The sequence below is a fragment of the Danio rerio genome, chromosome 5 (assembly GCF_049306965.1).
Source record: "Danio rerio strain Tuebingen ecotype United States chromosome 5, GRCz12tu, whole genome shotgun sequence".
NCBI lineage: Eukaryota > Metazoa > Chordata > Actinopteri > Cypriniformes > Danionidae > Danio > Danio rerio.
Genome location: NC_133180.1, coordinates 25,163,725 through 25,189,968, shown reverse-complemented (window position 1 = coordinate 25,189,968; position 26,244 = coordinate 25,163,725). Strand labels below are relative to the sequence as shown.

The window sequence follows — 26,244 nt, the reverse complement described above, 5'->3', positions numbered from 1 at the left end:
CACAAGACTTCAGTTTCTGGGCATCAATTTATTTGCATAAACAAATCACTGCGTATCAGCGATCATGTGTCACATTAAAACATTGTTTAGGCAGCGATACTTGCAGCTAAATCATCCAACATTACCATCCCTTCGACAACAGTGACTAAAAAGCACACATCTCTTCATACGGCTAATACACACTTGGCAAGACTGAACAGGACAAGTCGTACACTCCAGACGTTAAGTGGGAAAGCATATTCTCTGTGTGGCAGCAGCCTTGTGCTCATGAAAAACAGGAAAGATCCTTCACAAACGCAGTAAACATTCAGAAGCACACAAACTAAAATACTAAAGTTCAAAATGACAGTGCACTGCAGTGTTTAGTCGCTGTCCCAAGAAAACCAGATTATTTTATCTTCCTTAAAATCTTAAGGCCAGAAATGTTTGATCTTTTTTTTCTCTCATCGGAGTAGTTTTCTTCAAACAGGGACCATATTTTATTTCAGCAGTTATTGCATCTTTTTTTCTATATTGTTCAATGCATGTAAGTTATATATATATATTTTTTTATGAGTAGCTATGCAGCAATATTCTATAAAAATGCATAAGACTTAAAGCTTTGGTTCACACTGTTCTTCAAGCTATTGAATATAAGCATGGTTTGATTTTCTTCGAGGTACGAAGTCACCACCTTTCTTTTTGTAGGTGCTCTACCCTTTGAAGTAAAGAATATGATTAAATCTATTTCATATACCAACGTGATAAAGATCTGCACACAATAACTTTAGCAAATGTCCACAAAACCATACAGGAATATTTAAGACAAATGCAAAAAAGCACATGCGTAGAAGGCATTTCCTCTAAAATATCAATGCAAGAAAGCAAGCGTCACTCCACGGCAAATACGTAACATACAGCATCACAAATGCAGACTCAAGTGAAGCGTTTCCCTTTTGAAACACAAGGTACCACGACTGAAACGATGGGGACAACTAAGGCAACGTTTATTTATTTCCTAATGAAGATTACCAACCAGTCTCTAGAACGGAAATGTAACCAAAAAAAAAAAAAAACCTTACAAAAAAAGAAATACACGAGCATGTTATCTCCCTGATGTTCTCTTAATCAGCAACCTACAGTACCTCACACACTTGTGCTTGCCTTTTCTCTGCAGTGCTTTCTGAACAAGTAGAGCAGTTGGTCAAAGTGACCGCCTAAATGCATCATCTTTAATAAAAACTAAAAGCGTGATCACTTCACGAGCAAATGCTTTCAACGTTAGTGCATTTCTCAACAGCAGTTGGCAGTGTGCACAACATGAAATGCTTTAAAATAAACAACATTTAAAATGCTTCACGTGCCAATAACTAAAAATAGCCACTGAAATACCACACACACACCTAAGTCATAATAAACCCTATTTTCCAGATAAAACGTGCACTGCATGCCACAGCAGCTGACATAAATGAACCAATGACAAATGCATCATTACAGAGATACAGTCAGCCATGTGAAATCTGTAGTTTCATTGAAAATATGAAATGAAATTTGTGGTTAAGAAAGGGAAAACAATATTTTTATTAACATCTAAAAGCCACAAATGTAAAAAAAAAAAAAAAAAAGCACAATACTTATTTAACATACATTATTTTACCACATACCTAAATTTGTGTAGGCTATGACGTCAAACGCCGTCATTATGTTTGTGCACTCTCAGGTGCAGAAGTGCATCTGGAGGTATTTGATGCTCGTTCTATCAGCCCGCAGTGCATGTATACAACCGTTACCGAACACAAATGTTATGGACAATGACTGAATTGGGCTCAAAATTTGAATAAAAATGTAACTAGTATTGCCATTTGCACTGGAAATGAATGCATAAGTCAGTAATGGTACGATGACCTTTTGTTACACAACTGTTACCATTGGTCAGTGCTATCATAACATGCTGGACGAGGGTTTGCTAGACGTCAACAGTACACAGAGGTTCACTGCCAGGTTGAGCAGACTCCATTATAGTCATCTTCGGCTTTTTTCTTGCCTCCTCCTGAAACAATAGAAAAGACAAATGAGTATTCACAAGTTAACTAATATTTGTCAATTCATGAATACACATTTAAACAATATGTTAACCCATAAAAAGTTCAGGTTGTTTTGAATAGAAATAGACGCTTCCCATTCAGATAACTTTGGGTTAATACGTACAAAGCACCTTCAGGTATCAACAGTACAGCTTGTAAAATGCTAAAAGTTATAAATCTTCTTTTAAACCTCAAAATGATAATGATAAACCAAAAGATTTAGAACAAGAACAAATCAAGCCTTTACCTTGTATATAACACGCTTGTGGGGCAGAATTTTTCTGTTTCAAATAATAAACCATCTCTGTTTTAAGTACAAAACTTGTAAGGGCACATTTTTTCATGTATTTTGGTCTTGTGTTTACATCCAACCATTTTGGAGAGCAATCCAGGAGATAACTGGAAAACTTTATTTTCTCCCCCTTTTTTTGTAGAATGACTTACTTGAAGACCTTTTTGAATGAGAGCTCAAACCTGTTTACAAGTCTTACATTTCTGGCTAAGAAATGTGTATTACTAAAATGGTCAACTTCTCAAACTCCAACTATTTCCATGTGGATTTCGCAGTTGTCAGTCTTTCTTCCTTTGGAAAAATTATGACTTCAACCACAAACAAGACAAATTCAGTAGACCTTAGGAACCTCTTCAATCTTTTCTACATAAAATCTGAAATTTTTATTTTAAAAGAGTTCTGGCTTCTGTTTTGTTTTGATAATTTTATTTTACTTTTAATACTATTTTTCTTTTTAACTCACATTTGTAAAGGTTCATTTATTTTGCAGCGCTTGGGGATGGCTTGTTTGTCTGATGTTTGTACTATTTGAAAATCTTTAATATAAATGTATATATAAAATAATAATGTGATCAACATTTCATGCAATAATTTGTCAATTGTATATTTAAGAATGCAAATAAAAATATTTAAAACAACTCATTTAAAATAAATACTTCTTTTAGCTGTTGCTTTGGTGGAAATATGCATTTTAAAAATGCAGTTTGAGTAACCATGAATTTGGTTTTATATTTTAAAAAGTGCATCATCAGCATCAGTTTTTTCCTATCCATTTAAAAGTGATTTGATAAAAAGTTTAAATACAGGAACACCTAGATAAAAGGTAGCATTAGAAATATATTTCAACACTCTCATTAACAGGAAGATTGTGTTTTTTTTGGTTTGAAGTATAAAAGTTATAAAATAATACAGATCTTGATTGCATTACAATGGTTAATCTTTAGCCAACATCATAAGATCTACAGTATCTGCACTAGATCACATGGTTGCAGCCGTACCCTTTCTCGAGCCAGTTTCATCATTTCCTCTCGCAGTTTGTTGAGGATGTGAAGGTTTGGCTTGTTCTTTTTGGCATACTGCTGAAGCTCAATCACACTCTTATCAGAATTCTCCTGAAAACAATAAGAATTCAACATTACAACCTCTGTCACTGCAAAAAAACACTTCTAATGCAGTGTGTATAAACAACAGTGTGTGCGTGCGCTGACCTTTTTAACCATTTTGTTGCTTTCTCTGCCATACATGCGCAGCAGTGAGCCCCAGTTCTTCACATGAGGATGAAGCATCTGGAGAATCTTCTGTGACGCCAGCTGCTTTCCGACTCGCTTATTTTTACCTGCAGTCATAAAGAGATACAGTATTGGCTATGTGGAAAGTAGACCAGTATTGCACAGCAAACTTTTTATAATCCTAAATGATTAACCAAAGGTGAAATTCATGCTCAGTTTTCAGTAAATCAGGTTCTAAACCTCCAGCAGATTCCTTTAGATCAGGGGTCTCAAACTCAATTTACCTGGGGGCCGCAGGAGGCAAAGTCTGGGTGAGGCTGGGCCGCATAAGGGATTTCACAAAAATAAAGTCCTCAAATGTCATTATTAACAGTTTTAATTATTTCTTCTAAACATGAAGTGTCCTGAACATTAATAGAACATTGAGTGAAGATTATGAACAGTTCTTCTGAACATGGCATCTTTTGCCTACTTCTTGCTGCCAGAGACTTGACAGCGCTTCTTCTCACAAATCTAAACCACATTTGGCTTTAGAGCGGAAGCAGTTGAGACCCTCAGTATGGCTTGAAGATGATCATCATTAAGTCTAGACCTGTACTTTGACTTATTGAAGTCCTAGGGAAAAAAGTGGGGGAACTCACTCAAAACTTCCATTCCCTCACCTGAAAAAAAGGCGTATATATGTATAAATGAAACACCCCCACCCCACTCCAGTCACATCAGTCTGTACCAGTCTGTATCTACCAATAATATCAATATATTTAAGATGCAGGGCAGGCACGTGCACACATAGGGCTCAACCTGTGCAGAGTACATGCCCTTTTTAGTCTTGCATAGAAAGTGCCCTTCCAAAATGATTAAAAGTGCCCCCGCGACGTGACACACCCTCGGTCCCGCTCTTTAGTAGGCGCGCGATAACACCGCTCTTGAGTACGCGCACGACAACACAGCTGATCAGAACGCGCGCGACAACGCGCATTGAGTGACAAGCGCGATGTGTACGGATAGAATCAGCGGAGCGGGGAGCGCTCTCTCTCCCCGCTCCGCTGCTTCTGTCAGAGTACAGCGGTCGGCGCGGGCCACAAAATATTGCACTGAGGGCCGTAAATGGCCCGCGGGCCGCGAGTTTGAGACCCCTGCTTTAGATGGAGCAGTGTTTCCTACACAGAGCCATTAGTTTAGAGTCAAGTTAAAAAGGTTGCAGAAAATATTATTTGCCTTTTTTGACAGCTGTTCTCAGTGAACTATGGCTTGGTGTTGATGCTGATCAAAAAGCATGCAAAATACCACATTTAATATACGTTTTTACTCCAAGCCCATCTCATAACTTCAGTTGACCGTTATAATATAGTGAAATAGAGTTATAGTGAAATAACACATTACATTACATGATTCAGCAGTGTTAACTAGTCCAGTTGAATCAATGAAAGCAGTTAAATCTGCTGCTTTGTTCGATTTCCTGACCACAGCGTATTTGCAGTTTACTCGTGATCACAGAGCAAGGTTACCCTGACAAGATGTGCATGAGAATCACAGCTTTTGCTGAATCTAAATCTCAATTTCATTTCAAATAGTTGCACAGCCTTGGTTTTCACTTGTATATTCAATCAATATGCCTTTCTTTAGGCATGGATACTCACACCAGCCGCGCACAGTGTGCTTCCCACATGTCATGACGTATTCACTCTTCTGGTTCTTTCCTGGAATCACCTCAAACTTGATGCTGGTGTCTCCCATGCCATGGTTTCTGTGAAACACACACCAACTAATCTTTAGTTGCTTTTCAGACATGAAACTTCAAGGACCCACAGATGTTTGTGATGTATTAACAAACCTATCTTCTGTGAGAATGAATTGTCAGTGTGATCAAATGACTGATTATGCATAATGATAACGCACCTCTTAAGGCACTCATGAAGGATCTGATATGGTGAGAGTAAACCTGCTTTGTTGGTCAGCTCATACACCCTTGAATCTTCAATACTGATATGATTAAAATACTGTGGAAATGGAAAACAACACACACCATAAGTACCATGAAATAAATTAATCTACTCAAAGATAAAATATAAAGAAGAGCAGCACCTCCAGTTCATCTCCCTCTACGGGCTTCTCCTCAGACGTCTGCTTCACAAAGTCAGGAATGAGGATTTCCAGTGTTGCTCGAGCTTAAACAAAAGAGAATAAAGTAAATTATTTGCTTGCAGTTATGTTGAAGCAAAATGATTTCTTGCTGAGATTACAGGACTCAAACAGAAACGGGGAAAAGATACCAGCTTTATTCTTGGCAAGTTTTTTACTACTAGCTGTTCCAGTGCCGTATGTAACACCGTCTATAATCACTGAGGCTCCGAAGGGTTCACTTGGGTTTTCTGAGGGAAAAAAAAATATGGAGACTTTACATTTAAGTACAGTATATACAAAAACATTGTATATATAAAACAAAAAACACATGCATTACAGTAGATTTAAGAGACATTTTATACAGACATGGCCCACAAGTAATTTGGTTTCTTAAAAGATTAACTCTAGGGATGGCATATGCATTATTTATGGGTTTGTTGCTCACTTTAAAAAAAAATTAATTAATAAAAAAAAACATATGTAATGGCACAGAGTAGTGGTTTTCCAGAAAATCAGGACTTTACACTTTACTTTTTATAGGGCAAGCTACAGACACAATATTGTATTTTCCCCCAACAAAAATAGTTTAAAAGCCTGGGGCTAAATATTAGCGCATTGCAGAGTAACATTGCAATTACACTTCTGAATAAATCTGTCTCTGATCCAATAATTTCAGCCAATTTAATAATTCATAGATAGACCATTTAGAATGAAAAATAAAGAAAATTCAGTGAATCACTCATTTAGACAGGGATTAATTGATGTTCTAGTGTCATTTTATCCATGAAAAAACTAAATCCAAAGTTTTTTTTTTAATCCCTTCCAAAATGTCAATATCAGAATCTTCTCTTTCAAATCCAAATATCCTTCAGCATTATGCTACTTACCACATTCAAAAAAGTTGTAAACTGGTCGCACTTTGAGTACTCTTTGCATATACTCATGTAAAATGCACACTTCTGACTTCCCATTTGGGTTGATGACAAACTCTGTAATATAAACATTGTTATTGTTGTTAAAACAGCATGTTTTATTGGTTTTAAGATTCATAAATGTATTAATTTCATAGGCACCTTTCTTTGTGGGGGCATCTTGAACAGACAGCGTGATGAGCTTCTGATTGGCTGGTAGGATGGGCCTCTCAGACTCAGCCTGTTTCCTCTTCATGTCCCTGTTGAACTGTCTGCGCTCAGCCCATGTGCGGAACTTCTTCACTGTCACTTGCTCAAAATCAAAGCACTTCTCTAGGTAGCTTCTAAAATCCTCAATTTCTGGGATACAAAACACAAGAGGAGGTTTACATGCCAGGCACATTTTCACAGTGATGTATACAGTAATCAACATCTGAAGTGGGGGGAAAATAGCTTTTCAAAATTGTCCCAAGACCAAAAATGGCTGTTAAATAATTTTATGAAAACTTTAAAAGGCTTTAATCCTCTGCAAATTTTGATTATTGTATATATAAAAAAATTATAAGTATAAAGTCCACTTACCAATAGACTCATCTTTGCAGACCTCCACCTTGGCTTTGACCTGGCCCAATGCTCCCTGTGCAGTATCCCCGGTTTGGCCATCCTTCCCCTCTATAGAAGACCCTCCTGGCTCCATGAGGTCAAGATCCGGATCTTCTGATGTTGGTCTGCCGGTGGGCTCTTCAGTGGCAGTGGAGTCAGGCTCATCGGCTCGCTCCAGTGAGATACCCTCCTCCCCAGATTTGACTGGAGAAATCTCCGCTGTCGGAGTCACCTCTCCATTCTGTTCCCTTTCTTCTTGTTCCTTCATTTTCTTGTAGTGCAGGCAGGGAATGCTACTGGTTGGTGGGTCATGTTTCTAGGGGAAAATAAGAGAATAGAGATGAGGAGCGTGAAAAAATAAATTGAACATTGTAATTGTTTAATTGCAATTTACAGTAAGTGTCATATCTTAGGCAAGTCAAAATGTTTACCCTAATGCTTCCTGTTCCAAGGAAGTAAGGTCTAGACCAGGTTACAACTCTGGTTTCCCGGTGGAGGTAGACTGGAATGCCGGAGTTATGGAATGTCATGATCCACCCATCAGGTAATGGCTCAGTTGGCGGTCGACCACGACCTTAAAAATCAAATAAAAAAATAATTATATTTAACAATTACTAAAAGTATAGCCAGCAAGAATCCAATTTAGGGTTTCGGTTTTTGTGCTATTGTCAAACTAAAAGCAATAAAAGTTGTAGATATAAAAAATAAAAATTCTAAAAATGCATTTTCTACCAAATAAAAAAATACTCCTCTCGAGTCTGACTCAAGACATCCACCTGCTTTAAAAGATTGTTTTTCAGAAATTGCTGATTTTATTCTGCATGCATGTATTAAATCGGCCAAAAAAAAAGGTTATCGTAAAAACTGTATTATTATAAAATATATATATTTTCAATATTTGCCATTGCTTCAGACTATGGCCCAATCCCAATTCTACCCCTTAGCCCTTCCCCTCACCCCTACCCCTCATTTTGCACGTTCATGTCAAGGCGTAGAGGAGTCTCAAACTCAATTCCTGGAGGGCCGAAGCCCTGCACAGTTTAGTTCCAACCCTGCTCCAACACACTTACCTGTAGGTTTCAAACAAGCCTGTAGGACTCAATTAGTTTGATCAGGTGTGTTTAATTAGGGTTGGAACTAAACTGTGCAGAGCTGCGGCCCTTTTGGAACTGAGTTTGACACCTGTGGTCTAAAGGGAAGGGGTGAATAGCCCTTCGAAAAAAGATTTTTCAGGACCACACACGAAACCAAGGGCTAAGAAAATTTCCCAGAATACACCAGCCACAACAGCAGTATTGCTAAACCCGAAAATAAGGAGATCCACAAAATGGTATTTTTGTCATTATTACAAATTTTTACAATAAGCACATGTTTTAATATATATATATACATAACTGTTTTCCCTGAAACATGAAAATGAAAAAGTTTTTTCATAAAAAAAATAAAAAAAATAAATAAAAAGCTAAATTTTACGATCTATAATCTGTAATAGCAGTCCCACAACATTCTGACACTCTAATACCGTCAGAAAAGTCTAGTGGCTGAAACTGAGCTTTTTACAGTTTCTGCTATATTGGTAATGTTGTTTTGGTGTGTTTACATAGATGAATATGGCCACTGTATAAATGCACAGTAAAGTTACGATCTTATTGTCACTTTAGATCGTTATGATAAAATAATATATGCCTTCAGTGATTTCCTGAAGATAAATACCAAAAAAAAACAAAAAAAAAAACAACTGGAATAACTACAGCAGTCACGATCGTCGGATCTCACATGAAGCAAGAGATCATGATGGCACATGATGACGTGTGCAGTGCAGTCTCAATTCTTAGGAGAAAATTTTGAAGCCCTTCCCCTTAACCCTCTGTTGTAAGGGCCAAGGGGAAGGGGTAGGGGTACAAAAATAGAATTGGGATTGGGCCTATAAGCCCCTCTTTATGTGCCTATTGCAGTTTTGCTTATGTCCATGCTTGTTTGTATCTATTCTATAATGCACTTTGTGTGGCCTTGTGGCCACATGCTATATCAATAAATAGAACTCAAAAATAATTACAAAACGTCAAGGGACAATAAAGCAAACTTGCTAAAAATTTTAACAGTGTAGCTAGAAAGAATGCTTGATGACTTCTGAATCAAGTTAACAAAGGGTTTCTGAGGCTCACTCTTAAGAATGGTCTTAATTTTGGTCATCATAGGCTGAACTCCGGCCTCCCCGTCTGAATGGTGATCACTGTCTCCAGCATATTTGTCTTCAGCCACACGCCTCTTCTTGGGCATGGGCATGCCTTCCTCCAACAGGGCATCTACATCATTGTCAAAGTCCTCCTGGAAGAGCAAATTGGTTAGTAACCAGCACCCACTAAAACATCAACTAGATATACACCAAGAAGCAGATTTGAATCAAGCCCACTTTATGAGCTGTGATTCAAATGTTCTTCAATGAGCCACCTTGTTACACTCCAGGATCCTTGTTGAAGAATGAAAAACACATATCTGCATATGACGCACAATTCAGTACATGTTTTATATGATGAACATCTTTAATTAGTCTGCATTATTTCAATTTAAAGGCATAGTTCATCCCGAAGACAAATCTGTGATCATTTACGTTTATTTCAAACCTTTGAGTTTCTTCTGGTAAACAAAACAAGATATTTTAAAGAAAGCTGGAAACCTGTAACCACAGACTTCCAACGTAGTTGTTTATCCTATTAAGGAATCAAAGGCTACAGGTTTTCAGTACTCAAAATACCACCTTTACTGTTCAACAGTATTAAGAAACTTAAAGGTTTGGATAAAACTCAAGGCAGAGTAAATTCTAATTGCTGGATGAACCATCCCTTTAACAAAGAGGAAATTATAATCGTAACAAACCATGCATTTTACCTCATAGGAGTAACTCAGGTCCTCCTCGTGCACTTGCTCCTGCTGAACTATCATCTGAGACCTGAAAGCACTTGGCTCTCCATCTTCCAGAAAGTTCTCGCTGAAATCTTCCAGGTCATCCAGCACAGCGAACTCAACCTTGTTCTCCTGCTCTGCCTCCAGCTCTTCTCTAGTTCTAGCTAAACCCATGAAGCCAGTGCTCATAGCTGAACTGCCAGGCACGCTTCTCATCATTACAGAATCATGCAATTCTCCGTTTATGCTCTCTAGGCTCTGATCTTCATCGCTAACCTGCCCAAAACCAGTGTACAACACCTTCCTGTCTTTGCTCTTACTGCTGTCCGAAAAGCTGACACTGATCTTTACGTCTCTGAGGAGTTTGAGATCAGGTAAAAACTTGGTAACAGGGGGAGCATGGCGAGCGGTTCTAGGGCAAGTAGTCATGGGGTCAGTACTATCTGATGGGCGGCTACTAACAGACAATGTGCGTTTGTTGAGGAGAAGCTGTTCGTCCCTGTCCACTGCTGGGGTGTGTTGGTGTCCATCACCACCAGAGCTAACGTCCATTTCCTCTGCGTCACTGGACGTTTGCAGGGGAGGTGGTGGAGGTGCTTTACTGTAATCATTCCCCGCCAATACTGCGTCAGGTGGCTCCAATGGGAGGGGAGGTAAAATCTCATTTACATCCATATTTAATTTCTTAAAAATAGCTATGCTAAAACTGATACAAGAACACAATTGGGGAGAGATGTGCCCGATTTAACTAAAACAATTGCAGCCCTAACACATGCATGTATACATTATAAAGCTTGAAACTCCTATTTAGTAATAGTCATGTACATGGTTGAATATGCTAAGCTGACTACATTGTTCTTTTCATTAATGTAGACAGCTTTTTAGAAATTACTGTCTCAATTATTGGAAATCACAATGCATTCAGCTTAAATGGTTCCCATATCTAAGCACTGTCCATCCCAGGAGGCCAGATCTTCTGTCAGTACTGAAAAAGAGAAAGGAAAAAGAAAAATCAAGAGACATTGGGAAAAAGTTTTATGGCACATTAAAACTGACTTGTAATGAATAGTTTCTTTAGGTTTTGAAATTAAGTAAATGCAAACGATAATTTAAAGAACACAGAAACACTGAGGAAGATGCATTTAGTTTAAAAATAAAATCAAGCCATGCATTTATGGTGCATTTTAGCTCTAATTACAAACAAAATAAAACATTTCCAGGTCTTAAATGCTAATTTTATATTGGAAGAGCAAATTAAGAGTGCAAAACTCTGCATTTTCAACGTTTAACTCATCACAACGCATAACGAAGTGGCATTACCTCATATTAACTGTGTATTTATTTGCTATACTGTAGTGTGATGTAGCTACATGACAGCCTAAAAAATAAACACTGTATTTAAAACGCATCATAACAAGCTGAAGCCCCAAAGGCCCTTGCTAAATTGTCGGCTAAGCGAAGCTAAACAAAATGGCTGCAATTCCTCACGACATTAAAAACTACAATTTAACGTCACATTGCTCGGCTATTAAACCAGGTTTGTTCAAGCTTTTTATTTTGTTCGGCAGAAACCAGTCGAAGACTCGATTAGTGAGTCCTTATACGGTATAAGAATGAATCGTACACGCCAACCGAACCTTTTCGACCAAAGCATGCGCGATAAAGATTAACGTCGGCAGGAGAAAATATCACTGATGTTTGAGCAAACGATTTTCTTTTACTTACCCAATTAGACAACGCGTCTACTGAAGCCAGCATGCAATCATAGGCATTTTCTGCTGATTGGCTTCAGATGGCCGTGTCTTCTCTCCGCCATCTTCACTGCAGAGCTGAGCAGCATCAGATCTTTCTGAACACGCCTCTCAACCGGCGCCCACGCACATGTGATTGGCCCAATCGGCTTGATTCATATTTACTGAAGAAACTTGCTTCCGATGTCGCTGAATTGCAATTTAGGAAGTCTTGATACTATTTGTGTGATTATTGGGGAAATGAAATAAATACTACACCCGTGCATTACCCAACACTCACAAAATTGCATTTATCAAGTGTGTAAGAATGAATTTTGTGAATGTGAGAGCACACTCGAGTGTAATTTTATGTCATTATGTAGTTGTTAAAACATGAATACACGTGTAACAAGTTTTTCAAACATGCCAAACTTTGTTGACGAGTCGTTGAGTCGAATCTTTCCAATGAATCTGTTGATTTACTAATGTCCTATTCAAATCTAATATGCAAATTATGTAGCCTATGTGATACACTGTATAAAAGATATACAATTTCGTGTTTGGATTTCAAATATAAAATATATGTCGTATACAGTGTGTAAAGTAACAGATTACAAATACTCAAATTACTCTGAGTAGTTTTTTTTCTCAGGATTAGTAATTTACTACATAGTTTTAACAATGTGTACCTTCCCTTGAGTACATTAGTGCTGTGTGTGTTTTACTCCACTACTTCCTTCAACCTGCAGTCACTACTCTATTTTTTCCTATCTATGGGAATTAGAAAATTCCGTCCAATCAAACCGTAGCCTACATAGAAAGTAAATCCCATCATACTGAACTACCTTAAGACACACAGCAAACAGTTTGGAAGCATTAAAAGTGTCCAATAAGGTACTTTACACCAGGGCTGCCCAAATTAAGTTCTGGAGGGCCAAAGTCCTGTAGAATTTAGCTTCAACTTGCTCTTGCCAGAAGCTTTTTAGAATACCTGGTAAAAGCTTGATTAGTTGGTTCCGGTGTGTCTAATTGTGGATGAAGCTAAAATCTGCAAGACACCGGCCCTTCAGGATTGAGTTTGGGCATCGCTGCCCAAAACTGATCGTATATGTAAAATGTCATACAATAATTTTGTCTACCAAAAGTTACAAATATGCAGGGGTGTATTAGTCACCAATAGTATCTGAATGCAGATTATACAAGGCAAGCTGATTTGTATGTGTGTGTGAATTATTGTAATATTTAACACTTGCAATTACAACGCCCCAACATCTACTTGTATGAATGGTACTTAAAAAATAAATAAATCAAGCACATCTGCACTTGTATATATTCTTGAAAGTATTGTGCTATGAACATACACAAGGGTTAATCAGACGAGGCAGCAAACGGGTAATCAAATTCTGTCACCCTCCTCTGTTTCTCAAAAAGTTCACGTTTGCCTTTCATTTGTGTCTTGTTTATACTGCAGAAAGCATATGGGCACATGTGGAGATACTGTTACATTCAAATCTGTTTCACACAGAAATCAAACTAAGAATGTATATGTACTGCAGTTTAATGTAGATCCTTATATATCATTTCACAATAAACACTGCAAATGCAAATGTTTTCATATGACTTTATGAAACTTTTATCTTTATTATTAATAAACAACTTTACGTTTATAATGGCATTCATGAATTCACATTATAAAATGGGAGTAAACTATAGAAAACAATATAGTATTTTAACCCTCTTTTACTAAATCATGTCTCTTATCAACTCAGCAAATTTCATTTTCATGTTTAGTTTACAAACACTGCAGTACTGGAAAGAATTAAGACAAATAAAGACTCTTTTACACACAGAAAAAAAAATGAATAATTTGTCCAGAATCAACACAACATTAATGAATAATTCTTAAAATTTTATCATCGAGCTATAGGACAACATCAGACTGCACTGATACCAATTACATCTACATTCAAAATATTATACGCTTTCAAAAGTGGTCTATGTTTATCTCTAAACAATGAAATAGGCTCTATATTGACATGTTCGAAACTAAACCAGTGTCTTTCTTGACAGCTATATGCATTGGGGAAAAAAAGGTTTCGTTAGGAGCCATTGGAAATTTGTTCATTTTCTCTTCAACTTTGTCCCTTTATTAAGTCGCCACAGCAGAATGAACCGCCAACTTATGCAGCATATGTTTTACGCAGTGGATGCCTTTCCAGCTGTAACCCATCACTGGGAAACATCCATACACTCTCATTCATACACATACACTACAGACAATTTTACTTACCCAATTCACCTATACATGATATACATATACATAATTTCACCCACATGTCTTTGGACTTTGGGGGAAACCCACACGAACACGGGGAGAACGTGCAAACTCCACACAGAAATGCCAAGTGACCCAGCCGATGCTCGAACCAGCAACCTTTATGTTACCCATTGCGCCACCGTGATGCCCACCATTGTAAAATGTTTACATAGATCGGAAAACAGAATTAATTCACATTGTGTGCAGGTGTCTTAAACCAGTAAAGTACAATTCGGATAAAAAGCTGTAGGATAACTTAGAATTAAAGCTCAGCGTTTTCGTGAGGTCATTGCCAATAAAGAGTTAAAATGGCAATGCTTTAAAGAACACAAATCAAGTTATAATGCAAAAGAGTCGAAAGAACCGATTCACTTAAAAATTTGGGAGCTGGTGTGTCGGGTTCAACCAGGGGTTCAACGTTTGATCTGATAGGGGGCAGTAGTCGATCTCTGCCGCCAAGAACAGTCAGGCGCTGAAGAGGAACTCTGGCAACGTCATTTGATGACGTTTCACGAGTAACGTCAGAGGAAGTTATTCCAGTAAATTCGCGTTAACTAACAAGTTAAAACCTTAGAGGCTATACCTATTCAAACGTTAAAAACAGGGCAGGTTTTAAACAAAGCGTCGACCTTTTCCCACCAGCACGATGATGATGGACGAGGACCAGCCGAGGACGTTGTAAGTGCTGCTGCAGTTTAGTCGGCCGCTTTACGAAGCCAAACTCGTGTTTAAACACGTTTGTTTAAGCGGCGCAGAGGTCGCAAGCACAGTACGCCAAACTTCACATAAGCAACTCGAGCACGAGCCCGTAAATGACTCTTTTTGTTATATGCGAAGTGCGATATGTGCGTCCATTTCAGTATCTACTGCACAAGCCGGTTAAACAACACCAAACTGGAGCAGCGGAACCGAGCCTAGCATGGGTGGCGGTGAAAAATACGGTGTTTGCCTCAACCCACTATTCATTTATCCGGTTATATCCACATGGGTGAACTAATCAGTTCGCATCCCGAATAACGTAGCTAACTTGCTACAGAGGCTTTAGCTACAAGTTCCGTTTGTAGCGCACGGTTTTCGTTACCCAAATAGCTAACTACTAACCGTAAAACACTTAAAATTCTACTGTTATATCCCTCTTAGGGCCCCTCTTATGCTTTCTGCTGTTGAAAGACTGTAATAAGTAAGACTATGTGTGTTTGTACGTGTATTTTCTGTCATGAAATAGCGTTGGAGCTGTTGAATTGTGTTAGCTGCTCGCTCTCTTGCGCTGAAAACGTGGCAGAAATGAAACCCCGCGGAATGCACTGCTGGCGTGAGGGATGGAAGAAAAACTCAACGCGGTGACCGTGTTTCTCAGTTTTCCCTGTGCTCTCCTGTTTTTAGGTATGTCGGGAACCTCTCCAGGGATGTTACGGAGGCCCTCATCCTGCAAGTGTTCTCTCAGATCGGCCCCTGCAAGAGCTGTAAAATGATCCTTGATGTGAGTTAAAAGAATATCCGAGATACAAGGATCCCACTGTCATTTAAAACCTGGATTCTTCTACAAATGGGGTTTCTCTGGGCTGCATAAATCCTGAAAACGAGGAGAACCTTAAACACTCACGCTTCTTACCATGTTCCTGGCTAACTTAGTGTCTGTGATTTTTATTTTTATAAATGTATAAAGTTAATTTATTTTAGGTTATAAAATGGTCTCATCAAAATGATTTTAAAACCAATTACATACTTTGATCACAAACTACATGGGATATTTACCCTAAATTAAATGTAAAGTAATTTTTATTTATTGCTTTGTTGTGTAATGTCATACTTTGGTAATCAATAAAATATCTTATTGATATTGGACATGCAAACATATAGGTGTCATTGTCCAGAGCAAGCAGAAGTAACTATCATTTTATACTAAGAAAAAACGTGCAAACTTCCTCACCTTCGCAAACAAATTGAATCAGCTCATGTGGGAGTTCATTATGATTTGCAGTCATAAAAAAAAAAAAATCCAAAATTTTCTTCTAAAAAATTAGTCAGCATCTTAGATTAATGATTAAATGAACATCATGTTTTATTTTAGATGAGCTATCACCCTAAGGTCATGATGATTAATTTATTTTAAAAAAAGAGTGAGAATCTTGGATGTCCTTAACAGCGTTTTGGCAAATTATTATTTTTTTTTTCTCCAGACAACTGGAAATGACCCATACTGCTTTGTGGAGTTCTATGAGAACAGACATGCTGCTGCAGCTCTGGCTGCCATGAATGGCAGGAAGATCTTAGGAAAGGTAAGATTATTAAAAAAAAAACTGAGTAGACTGAATATGGTTTGAAATGAAGCAACTTGCTAAATGTGCTATCAGAGCTAACTAAATACACTGGCTGAAATTAGATGGCACATTTATAGTGGTAACACAAAGGTACGTTGCTTTTAACCTGTGCATCACATCCTCTTTTTTTAAAAATGCATGTCATCAGCAATTTGCTGTATTTTGTAAACATTTTAAAACATTTCAAATTGAAGTTTTAACTGTATTTCTTGATTACATAGTCATTTGAGCAGAACACATTTCTTTTAAAGGCTTATGGTTAGTTTGGATTAGACTAAAAAAGGAATACTTGTCCTTTACTTTATCATCGTAGCACACACTTCTGTCTTTTTACCTATGAAAAACCTTATAAGCTGTACGTATAACCATACAGGTCAACATCTAGTCGTGTCCACTGTACATGCTCGTAACTTTACGTTTATGGTTTCATTAACATATAAAAAGAGTTCAGATGCAAATACCTCCAAGTGCTGTCTAAAATTTTATTCTAAAAAAATCAGCATTTTACATTTTTCTTTTTTTTAATAATTTTACCTATCACAAAGAATATGTTATTTTCAGCCAGTTTTAACATTAAATATTTTAAATAAACATAAGAGGCAGAGGAGAATGCTTATTGTATAAGAAAATTCTAGATGGCACTTAGAGATTCTTCCACCTGAACTCTTCATATGTGTTTAAATTTAGCTGAAAACACTATGGTTATATCAATGAACATTCATATGAAAAATATTTATTCCTTGCAGCAAAACCCTACACTTGTTTTTTGGAGTCCCTCATTACTTTTGTGGCGTTTCAGATGTCACAGCATGTGAGAATGTGGCACTTCCTTTTTTTTCTCTCTGTTTTTAGTCGTCATCTGAGCACTGGGTGACATTTTTATTTTTAATCTCTCCATGTACACGCCTTATCATATATACCTGCTGTACCAGGCCTTCAAATTTAGCAAAAGCCTTAGCAAAATATATTCAGTGCAAATATTTTATCCTCAACAGGTAATGGACCAATTGAGGAGTAATACGAGTTGATAATATCACTCTGTTGTAAGTCTCTTGCTATTTAGACTTTTTTTTTACCATTTAGAAAATAAATCCAGCGTGTATGTAACAGTCCTTGTTTCTTTTAAACTTAAGTGATCAATGTTTTTAATTTTATTTATTTTTTTACTTTTACTGTCAGATTATTTATTCTGCGTTTGGAGGCTCATCACATTATGTGGCTAAGTAAGATGAAGGTTATGTTTGATGGTGGCATTTGTCTTAACCTACCAGTCTCTGCTTTTTCATAGGATATGAAAGTCAACTGGGCCTCAACGCCAAGCAGTCAAAAGAAAGACACAAGCAGTAAGTGCCCTTAAGCAAATCATACATTTATAAGATCTAAAAAAATAATGCATAACTTCATTGTACACAATTACAATCATGCTTATGAGATGCCTAAGTAACTTCAAAACAATATTGCAGATCATTTCCACGTCTTTGTTGGTGACCTGAGCCCAGAAATCTCGACAGATGATGTCAGAGCAGCATTTGCTCCATTTGGAAAGATATCGTAAGGGGAATATTGTGTAATTCAAGTGCTATTTTAAATTGTCACAAGGGGTTAGTTCACCCAAAATGATAAATCTGCATTTCAACTAAACGCTGTTCCAAGCCCATAAGAAAATAATTATAGTCATTCATTTGATCATTTTTGGAAGATTTTTGTTTCCGCTCAAAATATGGCCAACATGCTATTTTACAATTAAAAATAGCTTAAGAGTAAGAGATCAAAACACAGATCCATACACATTGATAAGATTAATCCTAGCCTACTTAAGACAAACCCTTTGATGATATAAGTGGATTTAATTTAGGTTGTTACTTGTACGCATTGATCACCAAACAGTATTTTCAGCATTCATAATTGGCTACAGAAGCATAGTATTGCTTGCTTAATGCATAGCCAATAGCACAAAGCACATTTGAGCTTCCCTTAGGAATCAATGAAACTTTTTCTTATGTGTCAGTCAGGTGTTTTTGTTTGCTAGTCAATGAAATCAAATGTATTCTTTTTAAAGCATGAAGGGACTTTAAGTGGAGGGACAAAAGTCTTTCAGATTTTCTGAAAAAAAATCTTAGATTTTTCCGATAATGAAGTCTTGTGGGTTTAAATGACTTGACTCAAATGTTGAAAATGTTCATTTTGAGGAGAACTAATCCTTTGACATTCAGATTCTTACTGCGTTTGTTTTTTGTAGTGATGCCCGCGTGGTGAAGGATCTGGCTACAGGAAAATCTAAAGGATATGGTTTCATCTCCTTCATTAACAAATGGGTATGTGTTTGCATGTTATTTTTAAGCAGCAAAGCTTCATGCAACATGATTTGAATGCCATCTGTTTCTTTATGGCTTTTTTATAGGATGCAGAAAGTGCTATTCAGCAAATGAATGGCCAGTGGCTGGGCGGCAGACAGATCAGAACAAACTGGGCCACAAGGAAGCCATCAGCTCCCAAATCAAACAATGAAGGTAAGTCTGTTTAAATTTAAGTAATGAACAGTGTCTCTAAATGATTGTCTTATGTAGTTATGCCTTTGGTCTTGTTGATTTGTAGTCATGTCATTATTTTGTGTTGTATTACTATCAAACAAACTTTATATCTTTCTTCTTAAGGAGCCAGCAGCAAACACTTGTCCTACGAGGAGGTTCTGAACCAGTCGAGTCCTAGTAACTGCACCGTTTATTGTGGTGGCATTGCTTCTGGCCTTTCAGGTTTGTGCAGCTGTTTAAAGGTTGTGTAAATGGTATCTTGAAAAAAAACAGGTTTTGCTCATGTTGTCATTAAATAATCTGCAATTGAAAGTTCTAGATGATTGTGGTGTTTTAATATTTTTCTCATTCACTGCAGATCAGCTCATGAGACAGACTTTCTCTCCGTTCGGCCAGATAATGGAGATCAGGGTTTTCCCAGAGAAAGGATACTCCTTTGTGAGGTATGTGTTAACTGCATTCGGTTTAGACTTGATCACTTAATTAAATGTGAGCGTTCACTGGTTGAAAAAATGTTTTGAGCTTGACAGCTTGTCAAATCTGGACCACTTTCAGATGCCAATGCATTTGACTGGATTGCCTTTAGTGTAAATTTGTATGGTTGATCATTATGAGGTGTACTGTCAGAAAGCATACCAAAACTAGTTATGTATACTTTAACACTTTGATGTTGCCCTAAAATAAGAGGGAAAAGTCACAATGACAGCTCAATCACATTAGGGGACTGCTAATGATTAGGTCATTGAAATACAAGTTAATACCAGGTGGAGACAGGTCTGTGATTTAAAATCATTTATGTATTTGAAAACAAATCCTTTTTCTCTTACAGGTTTGATTCTCATGAGGGTGCCGCTCATGCCATAGTGTCTGTAAATGGGACATGCATTGAGGGCCACACTGTGAAGTGCTACTGGGGCAAAGAAACGGCAGATATGAGATCCATGCAACAAATGCCAATGCCCCAGGTACCCTTTTAGCCGTGACTTGTGTAGTAAAGTGCCATTCTTATGAAGTATTGCAAACTCGGATGACTGTCTGTTTTCTCTATTCCACAGCAGAATAAACCCACTTATGCTGCCCAGCCCTACGGACAGTGGGGACAGTCATATGGCAACGGTCAGCAGATGGGTCAGTATGTGCCCAACGGCTGGCAGATGCCCACTTATGGTGTCTACGGGCAGGCCTGGAATCAGCAGGGATATAAATAAGTACAAATTTGGCTGATTAATCCCTCAGTCCAATCATTAAACCCCACTTCAGTGTGGCTTCTGCCCAATGGGACTCACCATTACACCAGTTCAGGGGTTGTTGAAAGGGCTGTATTCAGCCCACTGTACATTATACTCAGACCATTAATTTGGAAGGAATCCTGTCTTTTGTCCTTTTTCTTTTTGTTTGTTTTTAGGCCCCAGGATTATTCTTTTTTCTTTCCCTTTTAAAAAGTACTGCATTTCGGGGACTTTAATTGTCTAGTTTTGCAACAGATGGAATGTCTTTTCAATATGTTGAATCTGCAGGTTCAATTTAGCTCACATCTCAAACGGTGTAGAAAGTTTGAGGTCTAATATACTGCACTCTTTTTATGGAGTTCTTGTCTCTAAACCTGATTTGTTCACAAATTCTTTTCAGTTTTGTTCTGTCAGTACGGCTATGCTTTACCTTTATTTTTTACTAGAAATGTTTCAAAAACTTGAGACGTGTGATCTTGTTGATCAAATATATATAATATTTTATCTCGTGACACCTATTGATAAAACAAACACATTCTGCATATACAGAGGAGATCAATCTGTGGCCTTGAACACTTGAGGTTTCAAGAACTTCTTGATGATAAAGTTTTGGACTATTACTAAAGCTTTTAACAAGTTGTATTAACAGAGGTGCAGAAAACATGCTTCCTTTTTGTTCGATTTAGACTATTCATTTTGTAACATGGAATTGTCCGCTCAATTTTTAAAACCTTTTTGTTTTGTGTTTTTACAAAATCACATTTGCTCGGATCTGTTGAGGGTGAGACAGCACAGCAGCCAGTCATTGGCAATAGCAGTGCTGTAGCATCTGTGTAAAGACTTTTTGTAATTGTGTAAAATGAAGTTGTGAATTATTTCTTTAAATCTTGTAAATTCAGGGTTTGTTGAACATCTGTAATGTAATAATGTTGCATGGACATTCTGAGCTCTGTTCTTGTTACAATCTCTTATAAAATCCGTAAAAAAAGTGTTAGAGTTACTGAGATGCGATTTCATTTTAATGCTCCCTCCCTGTGATTTACTCTCAAGAGTCACTGCTGAATATACAAGCCAAAGACATTGACCACAACGAAGTGAGATCTTGCATGCTTCCACCTTGTTGTATTGAGATTGCAATGTCAGTGTTTGCTAGAGGTGTAATATGGAAAGGTGAAGAAATACGAGATGCTCCTGGGTTTCAGCCACACGCTCTCGACTTGCTCAGCCAAATTTACTGGATAACGTTTTTCCTCACTGGGCCCCAAAACTGAGTCATGATAAAGCAGACCAAATTAAGAAATGAGCAACTCTTTTATTTCCTTTTCTTTCCTTTTGGTTTCTTTTGTCATGTAAATTTATCAGCATAGTTATTTAATGTCACTTTTTTTCTATCTAACTAGAATTTTGTTTTTTTAATTTGTAAAAAAAAATCTAGAGATTATTTTGAACCCCCCAATTATATGCTTCCATCTAATGTTGTTCCATTTACTCTGTGTAAAAACACTTAATAATAACCATTCAAAACTACCTTTGGTTGTCTTGAGTGTTTCATGTTGGAGTATTTAACAGTGTTTCTTTACAATTGTGGTAATACATGATGCTTTTGAGGGGGCACACAACTGTTAAGAGTAATATTCTTGACATTCTGAAGAATCATTTATTACTATACAATGCTCAGCATAATCGAGTTCACCCCATTTTGAAAATAAATAATTGTATCCATTTTTCAGTAAATATAGGCAATGTATTTTGGTGCATTTAACTAAGATTTATTAAACCTATTCAAATAATATTTTAGTCACCAGACATATTTACAAATTGAAAGATAATACAATTACATTCATGCAAAATATTGAAAAAATTACAACTTACAAAATTTAAAATAAATTTTTCAATAAAATGTTTGAAATTTGGGTGTTCTAGTTTTTTTGACCGTTATCGTGAGCTATTTTGTCAGATAAGTTACAGATTTAGCTTCAGTACTGACTAATGTGCACAAATATAATATTGTATAGCTTCCTATTAAAATATGAATTTAAAAGAGAGATTTGTAAGGAGTGTGCTTGTATATGCTGAGCACCGTATAGACTTTGTGTATTGCCATGTTTTAATTTATAGTCTAGTGATTATATTGAGACTAGTTCATTCTGCTTTGACGGCTCTGTTTAAGAGATCCTCTTGTTAAAGTCCAATCCAAAGAGAGCTATTTTGGATAACAGTAGGCACTGTTTCTGAACTTCCCTAAACATTTTCTTCTGGGAACATACATGACACATTTTGTAGCAGTAAAAATGCTGGTTTCCTGAGTCATTTGAAGGAGAATTGTTGCTGCAAGCCTCAGTTCCTCACCATGTGTCAAAAGTCTTCATTAGTGTTTCCTACATCAGCTTTATTCCATTTTTCCTGCAGTGAACTATTCAGAGACGTTTACCTAACTGGCTTTTACAAATTATATTCTTACTACAGAAACAATAGTCTGTCTTAATTTGTTTATCTTTAAAGATTTGCAAGTTCATGATCTCAAACAACAGAGCCAGAGCACTAGCTATATAGGTGTTTTAAAAAATGGCATAACCACTTGTACAACCACGGTTATATTACATAAACTATGTTATAGTTAATTTGTGGCTACGATAGTTTTCGTACATCATTGATGTTTTGTTTAATAAATTGTGTAAAAAAAAAAAAACAATGCATTGCTAGCTTGTAATGCTAAGAACAATTCATTTAATACAGTATTTTTTGGTACCATTTAATACTACACACACACACAAATCCTGCAAGTGCACTTCTTTGACCAATGAACAAATAAAGGCTGCAATGTTGGACACATTAACTTAGTAAAAGAGGATCCTAAATTCTAATTATTGCGTGTAAATTTATATAACTTTTTGAAATTTACAAAAAATAAAAGGACTCAATGGTTGATAGCATTAAGGGAACGACGTCAAGAACTACTTGTGGCCCACAGGAAATCAGAAAAGCAATTACATTTAATTTAACAGAGTAACGTTATGTTGTTAAGGTCTACTGTTTTAAATGTCAACTTTTGAGAAAAGTAAGCCATGTGAATGTGACCATGATGTGATTTCACGGTTAAATTGATATCTATGAGTTCACATAGAATCGTTGTGATTTGTCAGCTAGTTGTGTGATATGCAACATCACATTACATCATAGCTGTTGCTAGTTTGTTTTGATGGATGGACTGGTAATGTACAAAAATACAGTGTCAATTTCCCTGGCCTTTTGGCTTTATACATTTAGTTTTGAACATTTATGTAAACCGGTGGACTTAACCAATAATCAAGGCCCCGGGGATTAGGGGGCCGTGACCAATGGCAAGAAGCCTGTATTATAGCTCTTTTATACATTATACATACATGGGTCTTTAACCATTAAGATTTTATTAGCCCCCATGAATAGGGGAATGTTCCTTCCATACTGCACATGCAAATATTAAAATTAACCACAAACATGGCTAATGAACTCTACATTGTTAGTTTGTAAACTTGTTTTTTATTTGTGAGTTTATGAAGATAAAGGTTCCAAAACAAAATATATTTTTTTAACATGCAGTTTATTAAAAAAAATAATAATAAAGGGCCCCAGCTGGAATTATGGAGTCAGATCAGTCTCAGAAATAGTCAATTTACAAAGAAAATTTACATTAATAAACAATCTGTAAATTCAAAACATGTTTCATAAATATGCAAATCCACTTCATAAATCCAAACCACGATTCAGAAAAATCCAATTCATAAATTCAAAACACAATTCATAAAAAGGCAAATTCAATTCATTAATTCAAAACAATTAATAAACACACAAATCCAATTTATAAATTCAAAACACAATTCAAAAATAGGTAAATTCAATTAATTAATTTAAAACAATGAATAAATACTCAAATCAAATGTATAAATTCAAAACACAATTCATAAATATGCAAATCCATTTCGTAGACTCAAAACACAATTTAAAAATATGCAAATCCACTTAATAAATTCAAAACACAATAAAAATATGTAAATCCAATTTATAACTTCAAATCAATTAAAAATATGCAAATCCAATAAAAAAAAAACATTCATAAATATGCAAATCCAATTCGTAAATTCAAAACACAATTCACAAATATGCAAATCCAATTCACGGGAAGTCCGCATCTGCTTGTAAGAACAGTCGCAGCTAAACCTTTAGAGTGTCCAGGGTCTTATTGCAAACTGGACCTTTCTTATTGTATAATTTTATCATATTATCATAAACACAGATTTATGTTTTATTATTTAAATGTATTTTAATCGCCAATAGGCAAATGTATTGGGAAAAAAACAGCTGAAAAGAGCGAACGTCCACATTGTAGAATAATATGAGGTAGCCTACCTTCATTTTTTAAAACTTACAAGCTGTTAAGCCAAAACCGGCCACTAGGTGGAAATCTCCCCCTACAATTCAACATCATCCCTGCTATTTCATGAATTTATCACAATGAAAGCACATTTACTGGGCAAGAGCATCTTGGGAGAAAACAAACACAATCAATATTTCCACAACTGTGTTGCTAACAACAGAATATACTGTGCAATAAACATTCGATTTGCACCACATAGGGCCTGCTTTCCAATCACATTCTTAAATAGTCTGAGATCAGAAAGGCTGCAATAACACCGGGATATCATTTATATGTTTGATAAGATAGTTAGTGAGATGGAGGCAGTAAAAGAATGAGAGAGAAAGAGAAATAGCAAGGTGTCTTTGCTTTGAAACATCATTTGTCAGTCTGTCAGTGTGAATCAGTAGAAATGTGTGTGTGTGTGTGTGTGTGTGTGTGTGTGTGTGTGTGTGTGTGTGTGTGTGTGTGTGTGTGTGTGTGTGTGTGTGTGTGTGTGTGTGTGTGTGTGTGTGTGTGTGTGTGTGTGTGTGTGTGAGATATACGAAGAACAAGGTGTCTTTAGTGCGAGCCATCATTAGTCAGTGTGTCAGAGCAGTGGTGTGCAGTAGAGGCTGGATTGACAGTCTGATAAATGAGGGCAGCTCCGCTCTCAACAGCACTGCTAAAAACAGAGAGAGAGAGAGAGAAATGTCAGCAGATGAGTTACTGAGCAGATCAGAACTGACATAAATCAAATCTGTCCATGACTTGCTCCATCTTCTCTCTCTCTCTCTCTCTCTCTCTCTCTCTCTCTGTCTAACATCAGCTCTAAAACTCTCAATGCATCATAGCAATCAAACATCAGTAAATGTGTATGAAAGATCTTGACAGATGGCTTGTAATGTAGAACTAAACCAGCTCAATTCAGTGTATGGCAGATCGTTTTTGTTGGAATGTCCACTAAACCTAACCCACGCGGAAACCTTTTTGCATTTTCAACTATTATTTATCAGATAAAAATACAGTCGTGTGAAAAAATTAGGACACCCTATATGAAAACCTGGGTATTTTGAAAGGTTTTTTATTATGGTTATTATGGTGGCTTGAGAAAGCCAACATACTGTTGCATAAACTTGTTATTCTTCCGTCTTCTTTTTCTTAGACTATTTTAAGAACACATCTCCTCCTAAATCGTTCATACTACAACCACCAAACTATACTGAATGAAGTTGCTATATCTTTTCCAACTGATCCGACTTACGGTTTTCCTAAAACTGACCTGGAAAATTTGGAAAAGTCCCATTGACTTAACATTGAACCAAACTTTGTGGCCAGGTCACCCTCCTGATACTAATCCTATTGAGATGCTGTGGTGTGACTTGAAACGAGCTGTACATGCAAGAAACCCCTTAAACATCTCACAGCTAAAAGAATTCTTTATTGAAGAATGGGCTACACTTTCCTCAGACCAACCTTGTAGATGGCTACAAGAAATGGCCCACTGCAGTTATTTCAGCCAAAGAGGGTAACACTAGCTATTGAGGGGTAGGGTGTCTTAACTTTTTCCTCAGTTAAAATATGTATTTTTTGGAGAGTTACATTTACAGAAGATCTT

At 36.7% G+C, this 26,244-nt stretch overlaps 2 protein-coding genes and 1 non-coding gene across 4 annotated transcripts; 1 reads left to right on the top strand and 2 right to left on the bottom strand.

Moving 5' to 3' along the window:
* Positions 1–13: 13 nt before the first annotated feature.
* Positions 14–11,963, bottom strand: dgcr8 (DGCR8 microprocessor complex subunit). The gene is made up of 14 exons (NM_001122749.1): positions 11,852–11,963; positions 10,112–11,111; positions 9,388–9,550; positions 7,654–7,796; positions 7,202–7,538; positions 6,782–6,979; positions 6,596–6,697; positions 5,858–5,956; positions 5,670–5,752; positions 5,484–5,584; positions 5,225–5,331; positions 3,564–3,691; positions 3,354–3,467; positions 14–2,029 (listed from the first exon to the last, which is right to left on the bottom strand). The coding sequence occupies exons 2-14, from the start codon at positions 10,799–10,801 to the stop codon at positions 1,946–1,948; spliced, it is 2,349 nt and encodes a 782-aa protein (NP_001116221.1). The 5' UTR covers positions 10,802–11,111; positions 11,852–11,963; the 3' UTR covers positions 14–1,945.
* mir1306 (microRNA mir-1306) lies at positions 10,650–10,718 on the bottom strand. Its single transcript, NR_105071.1, has one exon. It is a non-coding gene; the product is annotated as a microRNA mir-1306 (primary transcript).
* A 2,713-nt stretch (positions 11,964–14,676) lies between the features above and the next one.
* tia1l (cytotoxic granule-associated RNA binding protein 1, like) lies at positions 14,677–21,781 on the top strand. Of its 2 annotated transcripts, none has more exons than XM_073949826.1 (11): positions 14,677–14,851; positions 15,557–15,653; positions 16,354–16,452; positions 17,783–17,837; positions 17,958–18,045; positions 18,734–18,809; positions 18,896–19,004; positions 19,149–19,247; positions 19,384–19,468; positions 19,855–19,990; positions 20,084–21,781. In XM_073949826.1, the coding sequence occupies exons 1-11, from the start codon at positions 14,820–14,822 to the stop codon at positions 20,231–20,233; spliced, it is 1,026 nt and encodes a 341-aa protein (XP_073805927.1). In that variant the 5' UTR covers positions 14,677–14,819; the 3' UTR covers positions 20,234–21,781.
* Positions 21,782–26,244: the final 4,463 nt, after the last annotated feature.